The sequence below is a fragment of the Callorhinus ursinus genome, unplaced genomic scaffold (assembly GCF_003265705.2).
Source record: "Callorhinus ursinus isolate GAN/ISIS: 27379988/994484 unplaced genomic scaffold, GSC_fseal_2.0 scaffold24, whole genome shotgun sequence".
Lineage (NCBI taxonomy): Eukaryota > Metazoa > Chordata > Mammalia > Carnivora > Otariidae > Callorhinus > Callorhinus ursinus.
Genome location: NW_027397086.1, coordinates 6,213,532 through 6,238,511, shown reverse-complemented (window position 1 = coordinate 6,238,511; position 24,980 = coordinate 6,213,532). Strand labels below are relative to the sequence as shown.

Here is a 24,980-nt window from a genome sequence, read left to right as displayed (position 1 = left end):
TCACATCACTCCCCTAAACCCCTGCTTGGCTTCTTTTCCTGTTGTCCTCACAATAAAGTCCAAATTTCTTAAGATGATTTTCAAGACACTCGATCAGCAGTTCTCAAACTTTGGTCTCAGACTCGCTTTACATCACAAACATTAATGAGGAGCCCAAAAAGCTTTTGTGTGAATTCTATCAGTATTTATTGCATTAGAAATTAAAACTGAGAAATTTAAAAAATATTTAGTTCATTAAAAATAACAACAAGCCCATTAATATAATGTATTTTTTTAAAATGGAAAAACCCTGGTATTTCCCCAAACAAAAAGTTTAATGAATGGAATTATTTTATATTTTTGAAAATAGCTGGATTATCCTATCTGCTTCTGCATTCTGTCTGTTGTGATATACTGTTTTGGCCAAAGCATATGAAAGAAAGCCAGGTTCACACGATATGTTTTAGGAAAAGGAAGGCATATTATAATATTCGTCTTTGCAAATATTTTTTTTGATACTATGTCAAACTTGATACATGGTAGTTTCTTAAAGAGTAGTTGCAATATGGAATCTAAAACCACATTAATAAACGTTGTCATCTATTACATTAAAATCCATTGGTCTGTCTGGCACTTTTTTTGTTGTTGTTGTTGTTTTGTTTTTGGTCTGGCACTTTGAATGAATCTTTTACTCTTGAATGATTTTTGTAACATCGTGCAGTAGTCTGGAAAATACTGGTTCATGGAGTTATGCAGGTCTTCCAAATGTGGACACATTTCATTAGGCAGAAAGTATCACAAAAAAATCACATTCATTAATACCACCGATCTCATCAGAAAAGTCTTTTAAGCTATGAGAAACCAAGCCCAGTGACAGATACAAGTTTTCCAAAATTCTGTCACCTTAAATCTTGCATTTCATCATTGGTATCAAATATTATCACTTCTTTCCTTGAAGTGAAGGGCTTCCCTCCTTCATTTTCAGGAAAATGTCTGCTAAGTACTCAGATTGGAATAACCATGGGTTTGTCTGCATCTTTCAAGTAAAAGTGTTCTGTGAAATAAATGGCTAGTTCAGCTTGCAACTCAAACAACCATATGAGTGCTTTTCCTTGAGACAAGTATTCCACTCTCATATGCAGCAGAAATGCTTATGTGTACTTCAGGAAATGAACTAAGAACAATGGTTTATGGAGTCTTTTGATTCTTCGATTCATGTGCAAGCTGTTCTGACAAAATATCATATGGCCTTTCAGTAATCAAGTACTGTTTGAGTTTTACCCTTTAGCTTTTAGAGAGGTAGACAGACAAGAAACAAGTTTTGTATCTGGACATTCTTCCACAGTTTGTGACAAAAAGTCTGAGTTTCCAAGTACCCTTGGGAGGCTAAATTACAACACATGAAACCCCATCTATCCAGAATCTTTAGAGCAGACAGCTAGTGTTAGCTTTGTGCAAAAAAAAGCCTTTTTTAATTTTAAGCATTAACATTTCACATTACAAAATTTCCTCCTGGATTAGAGTATAAGGAAAATAAAATTACTGTGTTATGTTCATCTTTATAGGTACGGAATATTACGATTTCCTTGGGGTTGCAAAAGGCTCTCTGTCTTGCCACAAAATAGTTCTATGCTGCCGTACTACTCTGCTGAGTTCTTGGATTGCTTTTTAATAGTTTTTGTTTTGGTCAACTCTTGTAAATTTTTACTTCCCATTGTCTTTATTGTCATTCCTTCTCTCCCTCTTCTAATTTTCCACATTTAATATCCTTTAGGATGAAAAACCAGAAAATCAAGCATGGTTGAAATGTTAAAAAAGACGACTTTATAGAGTCTGAGTTGGGGCATGGGATACTCTGTTTAAGTGCCTTGGCTTCGTGTCAGTGGCAGAGAGAATATAAACCTCTTACCATTTATACAATTGACCATTGAACAACATGGGTTTGAACTGTGTGGGTTCACTCATTACTAGAGTTTTTTCATTAGGTATATAAACTTATGGTATCAACAAATACAGTACAGTATCATAAATGTATTTTCACAAGTAATCCTTATGATTTTCTTAAAATTTTCTTTTCTCTAGCTTACTTTATTGTAGAATACAGTATGTAATGTAATACATATGATGTACAAAACATGTTGATCTACTGTTTATGTTACCAGTAAGGCTTCTGGTCAACTACCTGCTATTAGTTAAGTTTTGGGGGAGTCAAAAGCTATACACAGATTTTTGACTATGTGGGGGTCAGTGCCCCTAATGCCCCATGTTGTTCAACTTTGGACAAGTTATGTAACTTCTTTGAGTCCCGGTTTCCTCAGTACTTTAAAATAGGAATAAACTTGGCCTCATAGCATTGTTGCTAGGATAAAATCAACAATTCTAGAATTCTATAATAAATGCATATAAAACCTCACAGAGCTGTTGTAAAAATTAAATAGTGCATATAAAGCATGTGGGACACTGACTGGTATATGGTAGGTTCCCTTTGTCTTTTTACTTCCACTCTCTAAGACAAGCAAACCTTTCCTGAAAAGGACCATATAGTAAATAAAATAGGCTTTGCAGGCCAAGAGCAGAATTAAGGACATTTCATAGATACTTATGAGAGAAAAAAAATTTCCAAATTTCTTATTGCCAAAATTTGAAATTTAACAGTCAAATGCATTTTTTGGCGGGTGTAATACAGGTCTACTAAAGAGAAGGATAGAATTTTTTCCAGGTGGTAGATAACTTTGCTTAAATGGAATTCACAGTTAGTGTTCCCTATCATCAAATCAATTGCAAATGTTCACCTGTAAAAACCATTCTTAGCTCACAGGTGGTAGGCTAGATTTACCTTTGGGCCATAGTTTGCCAATCCCTGTTCAGAGGCCTCTCTTGCTTATTTCCTTTTCCTTGGTTCATTCTGTGCAGTTGCTAATAATGACATTTTGAGTGCTCCTTGTGTAGATCTGGGTTTCTATCTGGCATTTCCGCCCCCTCCAGCCTTTAACCTTTCTTGTAGTGAAGGCTTAATGGCAATACATTCTTTCATCTTTTGAGTGTCTGAAAATGTCTTTATTTCACTTTCATTTCTTTTTTTTTTTCACTTTCATTTCTGAAGGACATTTTCATGGAATATAGAATTCTAGATTGGCAGATTTTCTTTTAGCACTTTAAGAGATGTCACTCCATTGTCTTCTGGATTGCATTATTTCTGATAAGAAGTCAGCAATCATTCTTATCTTGGTTTCCCTGGCTGTTTTATTTTTTATTTTTATTTTTTTAAGATTTATTTGAGAGAGAGCAAGAGAGAACAAGTAGGGGGGAGGGGCAGAGGGAGAAGCAGACTCCCTGCAAAGCCGGGAGCCCAATGTGGGGCTCGATCCCAGGACCCTGAGATCATGGTTTGAGCTGAAGGCAGACACTTATCTGACTGAGCCACCCAGGTGTCCCCCCCTTTTTTAAAGATTTATTTATTTGAGAGAGACAGAGACAGTGAGTACGAACAGGGGGAGGGGCAGAAGGAGAGAATCTCAAGCAGCCTCCCCATGGAGCATGGAGCCAGATGTGGGGCTCAATCTCACAACCTTGAAATCATGACCTGAGCCAAAATTAAGAGTCAGACGCTTAACCAACTGAGCCATCAGGTGCCCCTCTCTGGCTGTTCTTAAGAATTTTTCTTTATCACTGGTTTTCAGCAATTTCATTATGATGGGTGTCTTGATGCGGTTTTCTCTGTATTTATCCTGTTTGGCCTTCAGTGGTCTTCCAAAATTGGTGGACTGGTATTCTAAATCAAATCTGGAATAGTTTTCTCCTCCATCCCTGAGACTAAATTACTTGTATGTTAGAACACTTGATATTGGGGCGCCTGGGTGGCTCAGTCATTAAGCGTCTGCCTTTGGCTCAGGTCATGATCCCGGGGTCCTGGGATCAAGCCCCGCATTGGGCTCCCTGCTCGGCGGGAAGCCTGCTTCTCCCTCTCCCACTCCCCCTGCTTGTGTTCCCCTCTCGCTGTGTATCTGTCAAATAAATAAATAAAATCTTTAAAAAAAAAAAGAACACTTGATATTATTCCAGTCTGTTCTTCTCATCGATTTTTTGTCTCTGTGCTTCAGTCTGAATAGTTTTATTATCCTGTCTTAAAGTTTACTGATTGTGATAGGCTGATTCTGAAGTAGTCCCCAGTGATCCTGTCTGCTGCTTTTCATACTCTGTGTCATCTCCTTGTCTTGTGTGTGGCCTAGACCTAATGACTTACTTTTTTTTTTTTTAAAGATTTATTTATTTATTTGAGAGAGAGAGTGAGCTCAAGCGGGGTGGGGAGGGGCAGAGGGTGCAGGAGAAGCAGACTCCCCACTGAGCAGGGAGCCTGACATGGGGGCTTGATCCCAGGACCCCGGGATCATGACCTGAGCTAAGGGCAGATGCTTAACTGACTGAGCCACCCAGGTGTCCCTCGTGACTTACTTCTGATGAATAAAATTCAGTAAAAGTGTATTTCTAAGCCATTTCTAAGGTTAGGTTATAAATGACAGTGACTTCTTCCTTGCTAATACTCTTTTACTCTTGGTTATTTTGTTGAAGCCAGCTGCCATCTTGTGAGCTCACCTATGGAGAGGGCTGTGTGGCAAGGAACTGCAGGTGTTCACAAAGAAATGAACTCTGCCAGCAACTACTCAGTGAGCTTGGAAGCAGATCCTACCCCAACTGGATCTTGAGAGGATTGTGGCCCTGACTGCAACCTCAGGAGACCCTCAGTGAGAGGACCCAGCTAAGACGTGCTAGATTCCTGACCACAATACTGTGAAGTAGTAAATGTTAATTGTTGTTTTAAGCCACCAAGTTTGGGGGCAATTTGTTATATGGCAATAGGTAACTAACACACTGACCTTTTAAACTGATTTCCTAATCTGGTCACATCAGTGTTGATTCAGGTATTGTATTTCTCAGCTCTAAAATTTTCATTTGGGTCTTTTTTAGTCGTTTCCATTTCTCTTCTTTTTGAGTTCTTGTTTTCCTTTAAATCTTTAAACACATTTATAATAACTATTTTAAAAGTACTTATCTGCTAATTCTGTGATCCCTGCCATTTCTGGTTATTTCTATTGATTGATTTTTCTCATACTTACAGGACACATTTTCCTGTTTCTTTGCATATCTGGTAATTTCTTATTGAATGCTGGACACTACAGACATTACATCATGGGTTGTTTGCATTCTGTCATCATCCTTTAGAGAATATTGGGCTTTATTCTAACAGCCAGTTAATTTACTTGTGGGTCATTTTGATCCTTTTAGGACTCCTTTTTTTTTTTTTTAAGATTTTTTTTTTTTTACTTATTCATTTGAGAGAGAGCGAGCAAGTGAGAGAAAAAACAGTGGGGAGGGTCAGAGGGAGGGAAAAGCAGACTCTCTCGCTGAGCAGGGTGCTGGACATGGGGCTCGATCCCAGGACCTTGGGATCATGACCTGAGCTGAAGGCAGACGCCTAACCAACTAGGCCAACCAAGCGCCCCTTTTCAGGACTTTTTTTTTTTTTTTTTAAGATTTTATTTATTTTTTGACAGAGAAAGAGACAGTGAGAGAGGGAACACAAGCAGGGGGAGTGGGAGAGGGAGAAGCAGGCTTCCCGCAGGGCAGGGAGCCCGATGCGGGGCTCGATCCCAGGACCCTGGGATCATGACCTGAGCCGAAGGTGGACACGCTTAATGACTGAGCCACCCTGGCACCCCTTTAGGACTCCTTTTAAAGGTCTATTCGGCAATCACTATATTGTACACCTGAAACTAATATAACACTGTATGTTAACCAACTGGAATTAAAGTAAAAACTTAAAAAAAAAAAAAGGCTTTATTAGGCAAGGATTAGAGCAGTTATTAATCTAGGGCTAGTTTAACCTTACTCCTAAGATACAGCCTTTGTGGAGTCACTGCTACATGCCCCGGAAGCTCCCCTCTGGTTGGCCAGAACTCCAGATTATAGCACCCTTGTAGCTGTGCTTTGACCACACTTGTGAGGTCCCACTGTAGGCATGCACAGCTTAGTATACAACGGAAGATTTGAGAGCCTCTCTCTGGAGGTTTTTCTCAGTGTAGCTCCCACCTCTCACACTTAATTTATTGTACATTTCAGCTTCCTCCAACTCTGATTTCTGTCTCTGAGCTTGCTGAGCCTGCTACACTCTCCTTGGGAAACTCTGAAGAAAGCTGAAGTGATAGTAAGTCTCACCTCATTTCTTTCCCTTCTCTCAGGGCTCACGTCCTGTGCTGCCTGATTTCCAGTGTCTGAGAACAGTTTCTTATATTTTGGACAGTTTTCCAGTCATTTATGATAGAAGGGCTAATCTGGTAGCAGTTAGCCTGTCCTGGAAGTTGCCTATGGGAATCTTGTAAGCAGCACACATTTTGATTTTAATGAAAGAATGGCTTACTTTTTTCATGTCTGTGAGAAGAACTTAAAGTCTAAGCACCCCATTTATTTATTATGAAAACACAATTTGGAGCTTGGCAGGAGACAAGGGAAACAGATTTTTCCTATCATTTATCCAGCTGCGAAATCTTTCACAGTTTTTCAGTAGGGAACAGTCTCTGCCCTCACCCTCTTCTCAATTAGGATCTCGTCCAATGTTAAAATCAGGAAAGAAAAAATTTGAAGAAATGGTAATCAAAATCTAGGAAAATATCAATGTATGCAAATTTTCCATTATACCTGTTTTGTTATTACGGGTCCATAATGCCCAAGTCAACAATTAAGTGAAAGCTTAATAGCAAAAAAAAAAAAAAAAAAAAGGCTTTTTCCCAGGAGGAAAAAAAGTTGATACCCCAAAATGTTTTCTACTCTAACAAATATCAACATTCCAACTGACACAAACATATTCTTTGTTCATTAGTAAGTCCTAGGGAAAAACGAAGAAGGTCTACAGAGAAGATAATGAAAACCCACTGAGAATCTCAGCACCAGACAATTTTCCTCAGGAACATAGACATTCTTACATGTTATGTAGTTAGCAAACATGCCCCCCAACAACTCCTATGAGCAACTGTAGTGTGTGATAATGAATATGGGAGATGTGTTGTTCTTATCTGTCTGGGACTCAGAGTAGAATCTCCTGCCTCCTAAATTCAGAGTGTTGACCTTCCTGAGACCACGCACTGTACTGAAATACCTCTTTTCCACGAACTACAGAGACAAGCACACTGGTCCCATCTATCATACGCTGAGGGCAAACAGCAATAGTAGGTTAAGAACAAGATGTTGGGTTTGCCTTTTCACTACAATCTTGAGAAGTTCTCCACTGTACCTCTATATCCTTTTGTTGAACAGCCACACTTGCTCTTGGCTAATTCCAAATTCTAGAAGCAACTTTCAAATGCTTCAGGTGCCTAGGCAGAGTTAGAGAGTCACTGAGTACTGACTTTAGCCCCTGGACAGAAGCTGCTGGATTTATAAAGGATGTAGCTGGGAGTGTAAATAGGCATGCCTAGTGCAAACATCAGGTGTCAGTTAATAATGACCAGGTCAACGGCACACGTGCTGGGTTGGTTCCCACCGGCTGAGTTCTCAGGGGCCTGGCCAATGTTATCCAGCCCCAGAGAACTATTCCCTGAAATACAGTGATGGCCTATTTAACAGCAGATCACAGCTTGAGGTTACTGGAAACCAAACTGGGTCAGAGAACCTAAGAATACAGCCTGGCAGTAGATGATGCATGCTGGCCCCAAGCTCAGAGTTTTCCCCCACCTTTATTCTGTGGCACACTCCAGGTCTTTCCCTCCCACACACTTGGAAAAATTGAGGTGGTCCCCCTGGTTGCCCAAACCCATCTCCCCGGCAGCTCCCTTGTTTTGGAAGGAGATGATAAATAAATCAAAATGCACTAAGCAGCACTTCCACAGGCACTCGCCTCCTTCACTGAACGTGCACCTCATCAATCACACTATTGTCTGCTTGAAAGGCGAGCCTTGTAAATGTCATATCCACTCAGGCCCAAGGAGAGGCGCATCCAAATGCAGCAAGGAGTTTTAATTGGATAGTGTAATTAAACTAAAAAACCCCAGCAGACTCCCTTTGACAGGATAGATGAAGACCCCTTTTAATAGGGCTAGGAAACATATCTGTTAAAAGGATGAGGCACTGCCTGCTCCTGATTGTGCTCCAGAGTACTCTTATGAAAAGGCAATTCAATAACTGGGGCATTTAATATGTTAGAGTCCACTGTGTTCTGTAATCTAGCAGGACTTACCGTATTTGATCTGGAACTTATGAAGTAAGTCCTTGTCAGAGAATAAAAGCACTACATAGCTTGTCCACCTGATGTTTGGAGTACCTGCCACCTGATGTTTGGAGTACCTGGACCTCCTGGGAATCATCCGAGCCTAAGGATGGGCTGTGGTCTTCCTGGTTACAGGCCCATGTGAGTATAAATGCATGTGCCTTACTTACTGGGGCCTACGGTACATGGTATGGTTGTGGATGTAGCAACCAAGAGCTACAGCCCCTGGATGATCCACCCATCACCCACCCAGGGGCTGTAGCTCTTTCATCCAGGGGTGGCTAACGTCATCCTCATTTCTTTTTTATTCTCACGAACATCTACTAAAGAATATGACAAAATTCTTGGGTATCTCCTCTTTTAGGAACTGGAATTCCTGTCACATCAGTGTGTGTGCGCATGTTCTCTGCTAGAACTACTACCCCCATCAAATAGGAAAAAAAGAAATCAGGTGATCAGAGGATTCAAACATGGATTGCGGTGTGCCCAAGTCAATTTTAGTAACAAAACCTGAGTCCTTCTGCCACTCTCCCTACTCTTCTTTGTTGGGACAGGGAGTGAGGGATGCACACAAAGGCACATTCAAAGACACACACACACACACACACACACACACACGCACGCACACACTAATGGCCTGCAGCCCCACAAGGAAGGTAAGAGAATTAGTGGGAACACAGGAAGAGGTTCATATCTGCCCGGGGCTGTCTTACAAGTAGACCATAACAGTCCCTTTCAGATGGAATGCTAGTGCCCCAAGGACAAGGTCAGGGAACTCAGCATCTGGGTGGATCAAGACAGCCTCTGAGCTGGGGCTGAGGTGGGATACACACAGAAGATTTCAGACTTCCCTATCTGTAGCTTTCCAGAAACAGCGAGACACTTTGCTTTATATACAAAAACGTCAAAGTCAGTTTGCCTGGGCCCTCAGACTGATTTTTCTTTTTTGAGGATGGTGAAGGTTTTGTTTGATGACTGCTTTTACTCCTCCATAAAACCTGCTTGAAGGTCTTTTGCAAAGAACACTCTTAAAGCTGGTCTTTCACTATGAGCTGATGAACCCATTAAGGACATATAAGTGAATGCTTATAATCTATGAAAACTGGATACTGAATTAAACCATCAAATACCTTTAGGTTTAAATGAAAACTACATAAAAGCATTTCAGCCATCAATTTGGCTATCACTTCTGGCCAGTATGAATTCTGCTGGAAAAGCTATTTTCGTGCAGATGTGGAATTCAATGGGAAAGACTGACTCGTGTACCAACATCAATCAAAATGTCGACTTCCCTGGCAGCTCTCAACAGTAAGGCAGGTTCAAAGGTCACAGGATAAAGAAAAAGCCAAGCTCTGGTTCAGCTCTAATATCTCCTCTGCAGAAGTCTTGCAAAAGTACCCCCTTCTGTATTAGCCTTGCTTTCATTAATCTTCTTGCCATCTTCTTTAACTAGTCATGCAGAACCGCTCGATAGCAAGACGTATAATGGGGAAGGCCCGGTGCCTATTACCGCGTTAACATTCTCTTAAGCCCAGTGCAACAATGGAACGAGAAGGCAAAGGAAACCTGCAACTGCAGGGTGCAGTGTAGCCAATTCAATTACAGCCTGGGCTTACCTATGTACTTCTGACCTATAAAACACAAGAGGCCTTTGTGTCTAACTGGCTTGGCCATTAAGGTTGCTGAAGATCACAACAATGCTGATCTTTTCTATTTAAGCTAAATCAATGTGGACAAATCATTATTCAGTAGCTTTAATTTAATTAGTAAATTAAATACACTACTTTACAGATCTTGTCAAGTACTTATGAAAAGAAAGATTCATTTAAGCTGGAGGTCACCAATAAGCCCAGCTAATTTAACTCATAACCTTAACTGAATCTCATCTCAAATATCTAGCAGGTTCTATTCATGGGGGCTTGACAGTCTCCTGCAGTTGTGGTTAACTCATAATCCCAAAGAGTTCCTATCCTGTATCCAAACACTGTTCTGGACAAAAACACAACAAAACAAACACAACCAAACAAGCAATCCCCCACCAGCATCAACAGAATCAGATTTCCTTTAAATTATACTATTGCAAGAGAACGTAATCAGGTTACCTCTATTATGTTGCTTCCTTAAGATTTTCTATTATCTATACTTAATTGAGATACAGAGCTCTTTTCAGCTATAAAGAGGACAGTTACTTTATTAAGGTTTAAATCTGATTTCTTAATGATAGTCTGCTTCCTTTAAAGACTCGAAACCTGCACAACCTTCTTATGATAAAACCAGACCTGGCATGGTTGAGCCTGGTACTTTATTTAAATCCAGCCTGAGAGTCTTTGAAGGGTGTTAGTTTAAAAGGAAGGTCCCCTGCTTTTGTTTCAGTGCTGGAATTTGAGGTTAGCACTTTAAAAAGAGAGCCTGCTGCATCCAAAGCCTAGGTTTAGACTTGTATAAGGATGGAGAATGCCATGGTAGTTTCTGATATGGGAACATTCTCCCCTCCTATGTGCTGTATACATATTTGCTCAGTTAAAATAAATTAAAATGAATTCATCTTTTAGAGGTTTGTGACAAAATAGCAAAAGCTATCCTAAGGAGTAGCAAAACCAGACTGCGAAATCACTGATTTGAATAATAATGGCAGCATGCAGCCTTTTCCCACCCCCCCAATCTAGAAAGGCACAATTTATTATTAATTTCTCAGGGCTTTTGATACACAGATTTTTCTCCTCTAACTCTGGTAAGAGTCCATATTTATATGTACAAATTTCTTCTAAGGCATGTATCTATTTAGTCATTAAGTTCCAGGTCCTTAAACACTCACATGGACAGAGCAATAAATCTACCCCTGAGAACGCAGCCTAAGAGGGAGAAGTTAGGGGAAGGAAAGAGAGCCATAGAACGGCTATTTATGGAGCCCGGCTGCAGAGTCTGGGTCTTTCTGAGCCATGGTATGTGTAATTATGTGTCTCACTGCAGGCGTTCTATTGCTCAGTCCCTTTGCCAAGTCTGCTATTCACATACTTTTTGGATATGGCATCAATTAAACTTGAGCTGTGTTCCTTACGACGACCAAATTAATGGTTTGACAGAGGCTTTTTCAATAAACATTGCAAACTGGCCATATTCGAAGGTTTTAAAAACCGTTTCTTTACTGTTCAAAATTCTGACAAACATGTCTCAAGACAGACTGGGACAACTTCATTATCCTCCCAACACTTAATGCCTTTTTGTAAAGAAGGCTGTTTAATAACACGTCTGCTGTTTTCACAACTAAATTATTCCAGTTGGTCACACGTTCCAGTCTTCGGCAAGACACTTGTGTTACGAGAGATAAAAACATGAAAAAGGAAATATATTGCAGAAATCAAAAACCTTATCTACTTCTAGACTCTCTCTCTTTGCCATAATTCATTCAAGAAGGCCCCAAGAATAATTTTTGATGTAAACTCAGCTACAAACATATATCACTATGCTGATAAAAATCACAGGCTAAACTTATGAAATATAGTGACTTTCATTTCTTTAGTGCTGTTAAAATAACTTTTTTCTAAGGTTCAACAGACACAAAAGATAAAAAGGGTTACCATTAATCCTTTAAAAAAAGAAGAAGCAGCAGCAGGCCCATAGATTAATTCTGTGGTCTGATGATGGTCTTGAAGATGAACTTTTTAGATTAAATCACTGAATTAATTTGATGAAGATACTGGAAATCACAAAAACAAAGTAACACAGCATCAAACTGATTCAGTTAATACATCTTTGTTTGGGCACTTTACAACATAAATTATGCTGAAAAATTTTTGGTTTCTAAATTCTGGCCTCATTCAGTTCAGTTTGAAGACAGCAAACATTCACTGAGGACAACTCTTCAGGCGCGGCACTAGGGATGAGGGTACAGAAACCAGTTCCTGGATCAATTAGTTGAGGATAGAGAGGGGGGTCCCAGAGAGGGACAGACTTCAAGTCAGTAACTACAGCACAGTTTGAGAGGTGCTGTACCAGAGATGTGGGCGAACTCCTGGGGACAAAGTTATAGAGAGAGCCTCACACTGGAGCTGGACCTTGAAAAATGAGGGAGCCAGGCATGAGGAACTGGAGGTGCCTGTCGGGTAGAGGGAGCGTCAGCAGGGAGGTATATTCCAGGCAGTGGGAACAGCAGCTGCACAGAATTCAAGGTGTGTTTGTGTGCAAACAGTTCACAGTGACCGTAGCCCAAATTCAGGATGGGAAATTAGGAGCTATGAGCCTGGAGTGGTCAATGACTGTAAAGACTCCTAGGCTGAGGGGTCTGGATTCTATTTTGTGAGCCTGTAACTTTCAAACTTTTTTTTTTTTTTTTTTAAAGCAGCAAAATCCTTTTTAATTGGTTGACTTTTAAAATGTAGAATCCCAAAGTAGAAAAAAGTAGCGCTCTACTGGGGAGGCCTTATGCCCAAACCTGTCCCTTCCCCCACCCCCCCCAGGCCCCTGAGGTCCCCCGAGAACCTAGAGATTTGAGGAACATGGTTTGGAAGGCACTGTGATAGGGGCACAGGGGCTTGGGAAATGTCTGACTGGGGCAGTGTGCTTCTTTGTTCAGGGGAGTCACAAATTCTAGATCTCTGGAGCGAGAGTGAGAGAGAAGGAAATCTCTTTAAGACCCACATGTGCAGTTTTTACACAGAACCACCCAGTAGGTCTGAAAATAAGACAAAAAACTCTCTTGCTCGATTGCCAATATTGAAATGGTGGGCCCCACGTCTGCTCTGTATCCCCAAGGCTTGGAACGTGGTATCACTCTCAGAGATGTGTAATACTTCCTTCCTGACTGCCTGATGGCAAGAGGCAACTGGGAGGTGGTGGTTGTGCATCTTTTCTTCCTTCCCTCTTAGATGGGGTGTGTTACACCCCTCACCTTTCAGTGCCTGAATTACACACAGCCTTCCTTGGCAAGTGAGTGTCTCTGTATGAGTGTAAAGGAAATCTGAGTCCTGTTTCTAGTTCTTTCCCTAACCTTTCTACTCCAGCTTATCCCTCGATGCAACATGTAAGTGATTGCCTTTCATTTCTCAGAGACATGGAGAATTTACAAAATGTTACTTTTCAATGCATCCTGAATTCTTGGGAAGAAAGATGCTAGAACAATGACATCTTTATTGGCTGATAAGCTGGAGTGAGAGGAATTAGGAAGAAGATGTTTATCTAGAGGCAGAGGCAAGGGCCCCACAACAGTAAGCAATTTTCTCACTAGCCCTTTCTGGCAGCATTCTTGAGGAATCTCCTGACTGGGATGACAGGAATGGCAGGAAGGGGGGAGCGGGTGGGCACGGCCTGCCTCCTTTCCCCCGGTACCACTAAGTTCTCCCTTCTTGCCAAGATGGAGACTAATGGGTCGAAAGGAGGAGACTACGTAGCCTAGCACAGCTGGATTTGAGAAAACAGACACCCACCCATAAATGAGGCGATGTGGCGGGTGCTCTGTCCATAGGATCCTAGTCTTGAACTTGAACCATATTATAAACACTTGCTGGCCTTTACATTTCTTATTGTTCCTTTTGAGTATGTCATTCCTTGTAACATTTGTTCCCTAATTCAGCGGGCACGGGAATAGAGGGGAGTAACAAAAAGTAGAAGCTCCCATCATCCTCCAAGTTAATGAATCAGAACCCACTGGGGAGGGGCGTCTGGTTGGCTTAGGCGGGTAAGCGTCTGACTCTGGGTTTCGGCTCAGGTCATGAGCTCATGATCTCACGAGTCTTGAGATCGAGCCCTGAGTCAGGCTCCCCACTCGGCAGGGAGTCTGCTTGAAGATTCTCTCCCTCTGCCCCTCCCCCTACTTGTGCACATGTGCGTTCTCTCTCTCTCTAATAAAATAAATAAATCTTTAAAGAAAAGAAAAGAAAGAACGCACTGGGTATGGGCCCTGGAGAACTGCATTTTAAATAGGCTCCACAGGCAATGCTAATATGTACCAGACTCTGACAACCGCTGTCTTGCAGCCTTTCCCAGGCAACTAACAAATTCTTGTATAGTTTAAACTTTTTTCTTCCATGGAGGAATTTCAGTGTGATCTGTGTCCTTTTTGCCTCTTGATGGGACTGAAGTCTTAAAAATGATTAATCTAAATGCTACACTCAATTACTTAACTGCAAAAATATAATATGCCAAAATATACAACCAGACTGCATCTACTTTGATAATTTAAGCAGAGGAGTGCCAACCCAGCAGCGATCTCTTCTGCAGGACCAGGCAGGAGTTTAATTATGAGCTGGTAGGTCATGCAGCTGCCAATAATCTGGAGGGTGTTGACACTTCCGGCTTGATGGATATCTAAATCTAGTCTTCAGCTGCCACAGGAAATCTCCCAGCTTCCCTCAATCTGGCAAAGAAGGAACGCAGGTCCAGGTCTGACTGCTCAAGTCCCCCAAATGGGAAGAGAAAGGGAGCACAAAGTGAAATTAAGGCTCTCGTGAGTCAAATTCTCAGCAGGAACCTGCCCCCCAGACCCCCAGCCCCCAGGGCGGGACTCCTAAGGTCTGAAGCGGGGCTGTGAGGTTCTCTGCTGCCATCAAGACCTAACAGGATGGGGGCCCATGTCAGGCTCTGGGCACCATAATACAATCCTGTTTGATTAAAATAAATTTCTGGTAATGAATTAAACAGACCCAAGGAAAAAAGGACACGGTGGCAATATATTCTCCTGGCACCCAGCACACAGAAGGGAAGAGGGGGAAGAGAGAAAGGAGACATAAATAAAAGGGACTACTCACTGGGGCTTTTTTCTTCAGCAAGGTCACAGGCACAGAGCAGGTCAGAATCGATTGAGATGGGTTTCTGCTTAATCCAAAACTTAGTGCTGGCTTTCTGATTCGTAACAGGGTCTATCTCTACTTTGTCTCCAGAGATACCTGTAAGGCCGGGGTGGGGGGGGGGAAGGGGGGAGGACAAAAAAAGAAGCCACAGAAAGTGGAAGGTGTAAGTGATTTCAGTGTCATCATTTGACCTGTTTTGTAAATCCATCCAAAATAAATTGGATGAACAAGAGCTCTTTCTTACGGCTCTGGGGAATGCCACCGGCTTAAGAGACCCTAAACGGCACACAGAAGTGCACAGCCTGGTTTCCTGCGTGGGTGAGCTGAGGGGAGAAACCACCAAAATCCATACAAAAAAGGTATTAAGAAACATGCCATCTTAGATGTACCACAGATATAATACAGTTTACCTACATATTGTTAACCCTACATAACACCTCCGTATTGTAATGAAAGAAACCATAACAAGGTTCATTTAAAAAAACAATTTTGATCAGTGGTCTTTTTTTTTTCCTGATCTAGAAAAATCTTAACGCACTAAAAATAGGAAAAATCTATCTTTTCCCTTCTCTGACACTAAATAATTATCCAAGCTATATTGAGAGGAAGTCACAGGAGGATCAAAGGGTCCTTTACATAAAACCTTCCAAGTTTAAGTCTTGGAGCTTGGCTTCAGTCTGTGGAGGTCACTGCTTCTCCGCTGAGGGAGAAACAGCACTGGGTGTGAGCTTTATGCAACAAAGACTTTATAACAGGAATCCAGCATGTTAAATACTGGCACTTCAGGTTTCATTTTCAGAGCTGTGAAAGACGTAACATATTGTACAGTGACTGGGAGCAAAGGTTTTCGGAGAACAAAGGTAATGCCAGGGATGAAAGGTATCCCAGGATAACTGTGGCATGCACAGCAATTGCTCTCCCAGTGTCACTGAGCAGTATACGCTCAGCTTGACACACACGGTCTAGGCTAGACGCTCTCTTTTTCCCCTTTTGCTGAAAATTGAGGAATCTGTTCATGAAATGAGACAAAAACCTCCAATATGCCTTCCAGAATGGGTCCCAGAGAGAATCTTGAAAGTAATTAGTATTTAGGCCATACTTTAAAGGTCAGAGGCAAAGTGGAAAAAAGCAAAATCAAGTAAAAATAGGAGATAATTAAAACCATCAAATGTACATAATGTAAGAAAAAGACAATAAGAATGAATACATTTCATCCCACGGATCACACTCAGAAATTTTTCAATACAACATGAGAAAACTTCGTAGACCAAAAGAAAAGGCCAATAAAAGAAAACAGCTCAATTAAGAAACAAACAAAAAACCCAAATAACACAATGACTATAGTCTTAGAGCAAATTTAAAATTAAACAAGAAAACGAATATAAAAAATATTCTAGTGATGAGGTCTGCCACACACTCATTTCTATTTTATTTTAGGAATAAAGAAATCCCAAACAGCAGTCAGACAAAGGCAAGAGACTGCATAGACAGACCCCAGTAGAGTCTCGTCTGCTGTCTTCAGAGGAGACAATGCAGTACAGTTGCTTAACCCTGGTCATTTCTATGTGGTCTTTGGAAAAGATGAACAATTGGTATTTTTTTATTAATTGAATGCTGGAATTTGTCATTAGACGTATTTCAGGAACACCATATTTCAATTAGGCATAATGTCATAAGTCCAATGGACTCTGGCTGTTCAGGTCTAGATGATTTCAGGAGGGTGAGAATGTATCAGGAGACCAATTTTATTACATTTCACTTAAAATAGATTACGACTACCCAGTCACACTCTTCCCTCCAATTTGGTCATTAATTGTTAAAGATCTGGACATTTCTATAGTTCCCTGAAAGAAGAAAAGTACTTACGCCATGGCTGTCGGTAGCAAGTGTTTGTTGTTGTTGTTGTTGCTGTTGTTTTTGTTTTTTTGGCCCCCCTTCCTTCCTCTGCTTCTTATTTTGACTTTTATAAAAGTCAAAAACGAGCAGAGCAAAATAAATGTGCATATCTCTGATGTGGAATAAACCCTGCCCCACATTCCCTTCTCAGAAAGGGGGGGGGGGGGGAAGAAAAATCATCACCAGAGAGGCACGGCTTTAAAATTTTGTTCTGCGGCCCCGCAACTCCTGAAGCCGTAGTCAGTCAATATTGTTAATGTACCTTGTTAATTTGATAGGATTTGTCAGGTAACTCCACTGGAAAATTATATAAAACTGTTCCAGATGAAAAGATGATAGTGACATGAATTAAAGTGATAGAACAATAGTGGAATATAAACCAGAAATGACACCCAAAGTGGCTGTTGATTTATTGCCGTACTGAGTTTGGTTCTGGGCTCCCATGTATATTAGTGCTACAAATCTGGGTCCATTTAGCAGAGGGATGCTCATACATACATCACCAGCTCCTGCTCCAAGCCAAGGTCACTCCCCATGGCATCAATCTTTTCAACAGAGCCTACTTCACGAAGCAGGACTTTTGTAACCATCTCAGATGTAACAGACTCTCATCCTCTTTCATCTTTCTTTTATCATGTAAAGTACACTTTAACTTCTATTATTTTTATCTGCAAATTGTTACTGTATAGTTCATCCATTTCGGGCTGTATCTCTGCATCAATTGCCTGCGCTCTGCACGGCCACAAGTACACTTTCCCAATGACGCCCTTCCCGGGGGTTACTGTACAGTCACTGTTCACAGAGGGGACCCTGATTCCAGCGTTTGGGGATGAAGATGTGGGAGATGAATGCATTAGGTTCAAGATGGGCAGGCAGGTGGAACACCATTTAAACAACTGGTGTGTTCCAAAAAAGTTGCCTGTAAATCAGATTTTTTTCCGAATCAAATCACATTTTCCCACTGACTTCTAGTTCCAGAGATACTTTATATTCATTTTGGATTGATCTGTAATTGGCAGGGGCTCCCAACACTTTAGTTTTAAGTTTCTCTGCCCTGCAGGCTTTCAGTCAAGTAGTTAATGATCTGTAAAACACTCGCCTGCCTAGAGGAGTCACTATCTAAAGGAACCTGTAGGGGCATCTTTCCTGATGGGAAAAATCCTTTTGTACATTAAATAATCTCACCCTACTTGAAATGTGTGAGTCTCAGCTTCTTAAAGCAGGGCACACAGCCCACAGGGGTTGATTTGCTCTTTTGCTGCACAAGTGACAACCCTCAGCTTTCCAGTTTAGGAGGGCCTGAGGCAGTCTAGCCTTGGAGGCCATTCTCCTGAACGTACCCAGAACCCACTGCGCTAAAGAGTCTCCAGAACCTAGCGTGGAAGCAAACAGAGACCTCTTCTGGGGGTCCCTGGGAGTCCAAGGTGTCCTTCTTGGTTGGAAGGAGGAAGCGGCCTAGTGGAGAGGAGACCAGTTAGGAGGCTGGCACCACAGGCCAGGCCAGGGGCAAAGAGGGGTGAACATTACCTGGCAGCAAATATATGTTAGCTTGGTTAGAAATCCTTTGTTTGCATTGATTCAAATCTCAGGACACCCTAATCCCATTGGTTCCTGTATTTATCCCTATTTTATAGGTGAGAAATCTGAAGCACAGGGAGGTTAAGTAACTTGCCCAAGATCACACAGCTAAAAAGCGGCAAAGCTAGAATTGGGAGAAAGCCAGGAAATTTGGCTCTAGAATCTGTCCTCTCAGCCACTATGCTATGCTGCAAGAACTGTGCTAGGTGTTTTATATAACAGTGCCCTAGGAGGGGTGAAGATGCTTGTCCAAGGTTGGGGAGCTTTTAAGCCCAGAGCTGCCTGGTTCCCAAGTATGATACTTCCCACTGCTCTGCACAGCCTCATTCAGTTGGTTCCAGACATAATGAGGAATACTGCTTAACTAGTCTTTAGTATCCTCTTTCGATTTTTACCAAGGAACAAATAAACATTCAAATGTGCCAATAAACACACACCTATTTTTGTTCAGACATGGCAAACCGGAGCATGAGATCCTATCAATATTCTTCTGTATGACCACTGAGCATGGTTTTAATGTCCTTGGCTAAAGCTTTTGTGTAAAGTCACAGGCGCGCTCCTTAAAGCGTCACTTAAGCCCTGTTCTTAAGTAATTCAAATTATAAACATACGTCCAAGAAAACAACGGAAGTTGGCTTTTGTTAGGTTTACATTTCTCCAACTTAAATGGCCAATAGAGGAATAGTTAATCCAACCATGATGGAATACAACACAACCATGAAAAACCATGTCTGAGAAAAGCTTTGACTTGGACAAATTCTTGTGACGCTAAGTGAAAAGGACAGGAAAAATATTTATAGAAAGGAGATCTAACAGATATGCTCCAAACTGGTAACAGTGGCCAATTCTGGCTAGTAGGATTACATCCTTTCCTTTTCTGTATTTTTCCAAAACAGAAATTTCACCCAAAATAAAAACAAACATCATTTTAGGAGCTGACGTTTTCTTGGTTTCTACTTCAGGATTCAGTACCCTTTCCCAACTTTTACAGTGTGGGGAAGGGAGTACGCTGAATCCTGTGATTGATAAGCATGAAAGCAGCCCCAAACAAAGACTACCTCCACCTAGCAGTTCTCAAGCACCCAAGTGGCTGAGCCGCTGGGAAGGGCTCCCGTGGCGGCACTACGGCCACCCTGGGGCCACCCTCACAAATGGCGACTGGCAGGCTCCACCCGACCAGCTGTGGGAAGCGAGGAAGACAGCTTGAGGGCTGGCCTGAAGTGGACAGGGTCAGCCCCTTCCCTCAGAAATAAGGGAAGCTCCTTGTCTTTTTTACCAGCTCTCCTCCCCTACCCACTTATCCACGGCCATCCGTCATGACCTTTTCATGCTCCCACTTCTGACAGCTTCCAGATACAGTGAGTCAAACTTCACTGGAAGCAAACTATCACACCAACTGTCAAAGGCAGAAAACAATGTCTGATTGCTGTCCTATGTCAATGCCAGCATATAAATCCTTCCCTAACAAGACAGCTCAAAATAAACAAAAATGCAACTCTAATGTATGTACAACTCTCTGGGGAAACCATTTGTCCAAGGCTTTAGAGTTATCACAAGAGACCCTCGTCTGTTTTAATTAACCAGAAGATTTCCATAAAAGGAAATTAGCATGTACATCATCTTCTGCTAATAGACTGGTACCTACTTTGGGCAGCCCCTGTGCTGGGTCCTTTTGTGTAGAGCGACTTACTGAGAGCTTACCACACTTCTAATCAGGAAGGCAGTAGTGCAGAGAGGTTAGGGATAGGGACTTCAGAGTCAGAAAGTCTTGAGTTTGAGTATCAGTTTCCTTACTTCCTAACCATGAGACTGACTTTGGGCAAATTACTGTAAAATGGTGATGATAATGGAATTTACCACTTGGGCTTTTGTGATGATTAAATGAGACTTGTAAAGTGCTTGGAATGGTGCTTCATATGTTGCTGGTGACCTATACCACTACTTCTCATGACTGTTATTAACAGGGGTTAGGCACTGGGCTAAGAGATGTGACACAGATCCAGCAATGAGGGTCTGGAGGGGAAGCTCAGGGAGCCCCAGGAGGGATGTGAACAAGGGACCTGCCTGGCCCTCTAGTCTGGAGACATTGTCTCTGGGACCTGCTCTACATCCCACCTTTGGAAGCACCAGGATCCAGAACGAATGTCCAGCTGGGGAGAGCAGTACCCTCACCCTATGTTTCCTTGTAGTAATCTCCCATCAGCAAGTGTCATTGGCCATACTTCTTTCCTGCAACCTCCAGGAGTAGTTCAATTCGACATCAGGAAGACTATTCTCACAGTTGGAGCTGTGGAAACATTTGCACTAGGGGAACCCCCTGCCACCACCCATGCTCCTGCCCCCCCGACTGCCTCTAAGATCTCTAGGTCATTAGTTTGGAGATCTTGATTTTGCCAGTGTGTTCCCACTGTTGTTATCCTGGGTGAATGTACTTTTCCCCTAGTAAGCTTGAGCCTCCTCCTCTATAAAATGGCATGACAAACAGTACCAACTCCCAGGATGTCATGAAGATGGGGTGGCATAAGCATCTAAGAAACTCAGCAGAGTGCCTGGCACATAAGGGAGGGCTCATTCAGTTATTAGTAAGATCATTAGAGATGAAGTACAGAAAGGTAAAATGATGTACTTACTCAGGGTGAATCAAGTCAGTAAATAGCAAAGCCGGGCTGAAAGCCCAGGTCTATCTGATCAACTCTAGGGTGTGTCCTGATCAGTCTGCCACTTCCCATTGTCCCAGAGGTGCATACCTGACTCTTAGGAGGCACAACCTCCCCTAGGCCCACTTAAAATGTCCTTCTAAGAAGTTAAAATACCAATTCAGCAAAAATTAGGGCATTTAATATTCCATGCCTCAGTGTATTTCCTGAGTTATTATTTATTTACTCAGACATCATGAGCTGTGGTTCATTCATCAATTTCCTACAACTTTGAATCGAAGACTAGAAAAGCTCCCCTGTTGTTAAATCCTGGAGTAGCTTTTTATATAATTCCACAATCCTCTTGTCTTCGGGTTACCTAGAGCCTATGAAAGCCTGGAAAAGCCCCTGGGAGTGCCACTGAACAACTCTTTGCTGGAGTGGATTGCGCTGAATCCACACAGCCAATCGATAGCATCCATACAGCAGTCAGGGAAGTCTTTGAAACTTGTCTGAATTTACACACAGGATCAGATACAAAGGCTGTTTGGGCTTAATGAGACCTCAGAGATCACCTAGTCTGGGGCTTACATTCTCCATATGAAGAAATTGAGGCTCAGGGTGGGGATATGACTTGTCTGATGTCACCCATTAATGACAGAGCTATACCCATAATTCATATCCCCAGACTATCAGCCAGGGTTTAAACAGACCAGCTCTCCTGTCTCAATGCATTAAGTTTATATAGTGGGTATATTCACATCGTGATCAAATGCATTACAGTATGAAAAGCACTGTCTCCCTTAGGGACCCAAAATAGATGAGAATATCATATTTTGGCCACAACTATAATGAGACCCAGTAGAGCCTTACATTCTTGAGATCAAGTGGGGTACTGGGCCCCAGAATCACTGGTTCCATTCAAGGCCTAACCATCTGAAACCTTTTGGGAACCACAGCTAAGAGCTGCCAATTCCAATGTGTGGTCAGTTAGAGACTCAGTGACAAAGTCTGAGTGTACCTGACTAGGCCATTATCCTTGGAACGAAACCCAAGGGGTGGCCTGAACATGAATGAGACCATGAATGTACAGCCAAACACAGCACAGCGCTCAGCACAAGGGTGGAGCTTATTGAATGAGATCTGGGACTGTTTCACCCAGTAACACCTGTCCCTGGATGAGGACTAAGCCCTCTCTGTAAAGAAGGCACTTACAAAGATTGTGTATTAGGGGAGACAGTTTCCTAAACTAATATTCTCCTGGTAAATAGATATTTCAGGTGAGCTTACAGTGTCAAGTTGGGAAGCAGTATGTCATTTCCTAAGAGATTTATGATATCACTTGTAGAGTGGGGAAAGCCCAGATCTTCCTCATGTTCAGGCCCTGCCCTAGTACACAGTTGGAGCTCAAGTGCCAAGGGTGAGGGCATGGTAAAAGGAATACAGAACCTTGATGGATCCTTCCTTATCCCATCCTTATTAATTTCTTTATGCCAGTGGCTCTCAACTTTTCCAGTTCTCAAGGCTTTCTCAAACATCTGAGGAACCTGTCAATAGTAACCCTGGATTATTTAACAGGTGTTCTCTAAAGGGTAGATCTGGAGCAGGGAATTAGAGGAAGGTACACAGTTAGGAAAAACCCTGAGTTTCTGACATTCCCTGTCAGGGGATTTTCTCTCAACCCAATCATTGCATTAAGCACTAATGTAGTTAAAAAAAAAAAAAATTTCTGGAGGCAGTCTTGATAGTATTTGTCCTGCTATTTCATAAGCTGATTAGTACTTGTTAAGCTTTATTCCAAATTTTGGTTCAGAAGATGTCACAACAGGGACAGAACAATCAAGTGATATTAGAATTGCCATCCTCAAATTACTCAGTGGACCCAGGTATTTTGGAGCTAAGTGTGATGGATATCTCTCATGATCATTTTCGTGCATCTGAACGGAGGAGGGTATCTCCTTAGTATTCAGTAAGAAAATGAAACAGAAATATGGAAGGAAAAGCCATCCATTTGCTAAGAACCTGATTTCCAGATTATGTAATTACTCGAACTATACTCCATAGGTACCCCAACTGAAAAAAAAAAAGTGCAGGCCACAGCTGTTTGCTTTCACTCACTTAGCTTTGTGTTAATGTGTCTTAAGTCTGCATATTGTATATTAAGAAATGGTACTGTAATGAAGTCTTCCTTGAGCGTTGGCTTGTAAGTATTGACTAGGGGGTTAAATAATAACTGCAATAGGACAGATAAACCAGGGAAGACAATAGATGGCAAATATGCTGCCTCTCATCAAGCTCAGGCCCAGGGCAGGCATTTTTAATCAATCACAGAGTTTCTTTATGTTGCCCTCAGACACAGCTCCAGATGCTGCCTCAGCATAATGCTCTGGGCAGCCATTACAAACTTGATTGGAGTCAGTTTATGAGATGAAACCACTATGCCTCCTCTATGATATGTGCTATTGTACTTGATACTTTTGATAAATAACTACTATGATCACAAGTGTTATGATTATACATATGGATTGTTTTATGAAGAGATAGTGGAGGTAACCATGGAACCTTTCAGCAAGATTATTTTATGATACAGTCTTTATCTGTAAATCCTACACAGAATCTGTATATCTATCTTCTACAGAATGATGTTAGGTTATATATGCAATTATGACACAGATGGAGTTCACGGGATATTACAGATTCAGTAACCTAAACCTTTGGTGCCATGGGGAAGGTCTAGCCTGACAAATGATAAGGTGAAGGAATCAAGTTAGCACAGTGGCACAACTATCAAAGCATTTCTCAGCCTGAGACCCTTTATCAGGGAAACCAGGCTGACCTGCCCATTCAGTAAAAACAAGCCTTGGACAAAGAGATAAGGGGCAAGAAAGTCCTTTGGATACCGAGAGGCTGTATTTCCCAAGCCACATAATTAAGGGGAGATTCTGAGCTAGCAGGTCTGGGATGAGGTCAGGGACTTGGTGATTCTGATACACAGTCAGGGTCTGCAATCACTGCTCTAACGTACTGTGTAAATACGAGGAATACAATGGTGGTATCTTGGTCCTCTCCGCTTTGTTTCTTATATGGGTTTCTGGCAGCCCCTTGGCTAGTGCATCATAATTCAGCTTCTGCCAGGCAGCCAACAAATACTTACTGCTAGTATACTATGGGATTCCTAATTAGTGGCTGGCATTCACCATCTGACCCTTTTAGTTTGATTTTCTCCATACCCACTTCAAGCTGTCAGCCTTGGCATGTTTGGGCAGCACAAATGGTCTAGTGTCTGATCCTATGGTCAGGCACATGGGATTAGACACACGGGAGATCATGTTAAAGGAAATGACCTCAACTTGATATAAGCTCAAGAAAAGTCTACACGTAAGGGCACCAGTACTTTCAGGCCCAACACAGAGAGGAAGCAGACAAGATGAAATATTCCAAGAATGTTTCTGAGAAATCACGGAATGGTTAGGCATGATGGTTTTGTGTGGTAAACTTTCCAGGCTGACAGAGCAGGGATGGTGAACAGACTTCACCTTAAGAACCAACTTCAACTGACTGGCAGGAATTGCTTAGAGGGCTGTGTTAGAAAGGGTTCTGAGGTCAGGTCTGGGCCCAGAGGGAAGAAGTACAGGGACTGACAAATGAGGTGAACGGAGGATGGAAGAGAGCAGTGCACCTGCTACACTGACGCGACCTGCAGGTGCAGGGGCAGGGACAAGAGTGAGGGTGTGCAGAATTTTTGGAACTGGCCAAGAAGTGATCACTTCCTTTGTGAAGGCAAGTTATTAATGACTGAGGCATCCACGGCTTGATGGATTGGGTCTGCTGTATGGGACTGGGCTTCAG

The 24,980-nt window shown here is 42.0% G+C and overlaps 1 protein-coding gene across 7 annotated transcripts in view; it reads right to left on the bottom strand.

Annotated features, from left to right (window-relative positions):
- The window catches only part of MAPKAP1 (MAPK associated protein 1), a 231,990-nt gene that overhangs the window by 11,422 nt on the left and 195,588 nt on the right, over positions 1 to 24,980 (bottom strand). For 6 of the 7 annotated variants that reach the window (XM_025888053.2, XM_073905740.1, XM_025888050.2 and 3 more), the window contains one exon: positions 14,980 to 15,117. The exons of the other annotated variant lie outside the window; for it this stretch is intronic. In XM_025888053.2, coding sequence (XP_025743838.1) covers positions 14,980 to 15,117 — 138 coding nt within the window. The remainder of the gene's footprint in view (positions 1 to 14,979; positions 15,118 to 24,980) is intronic. 7 annotated transcript variants of the gene reach the window in all.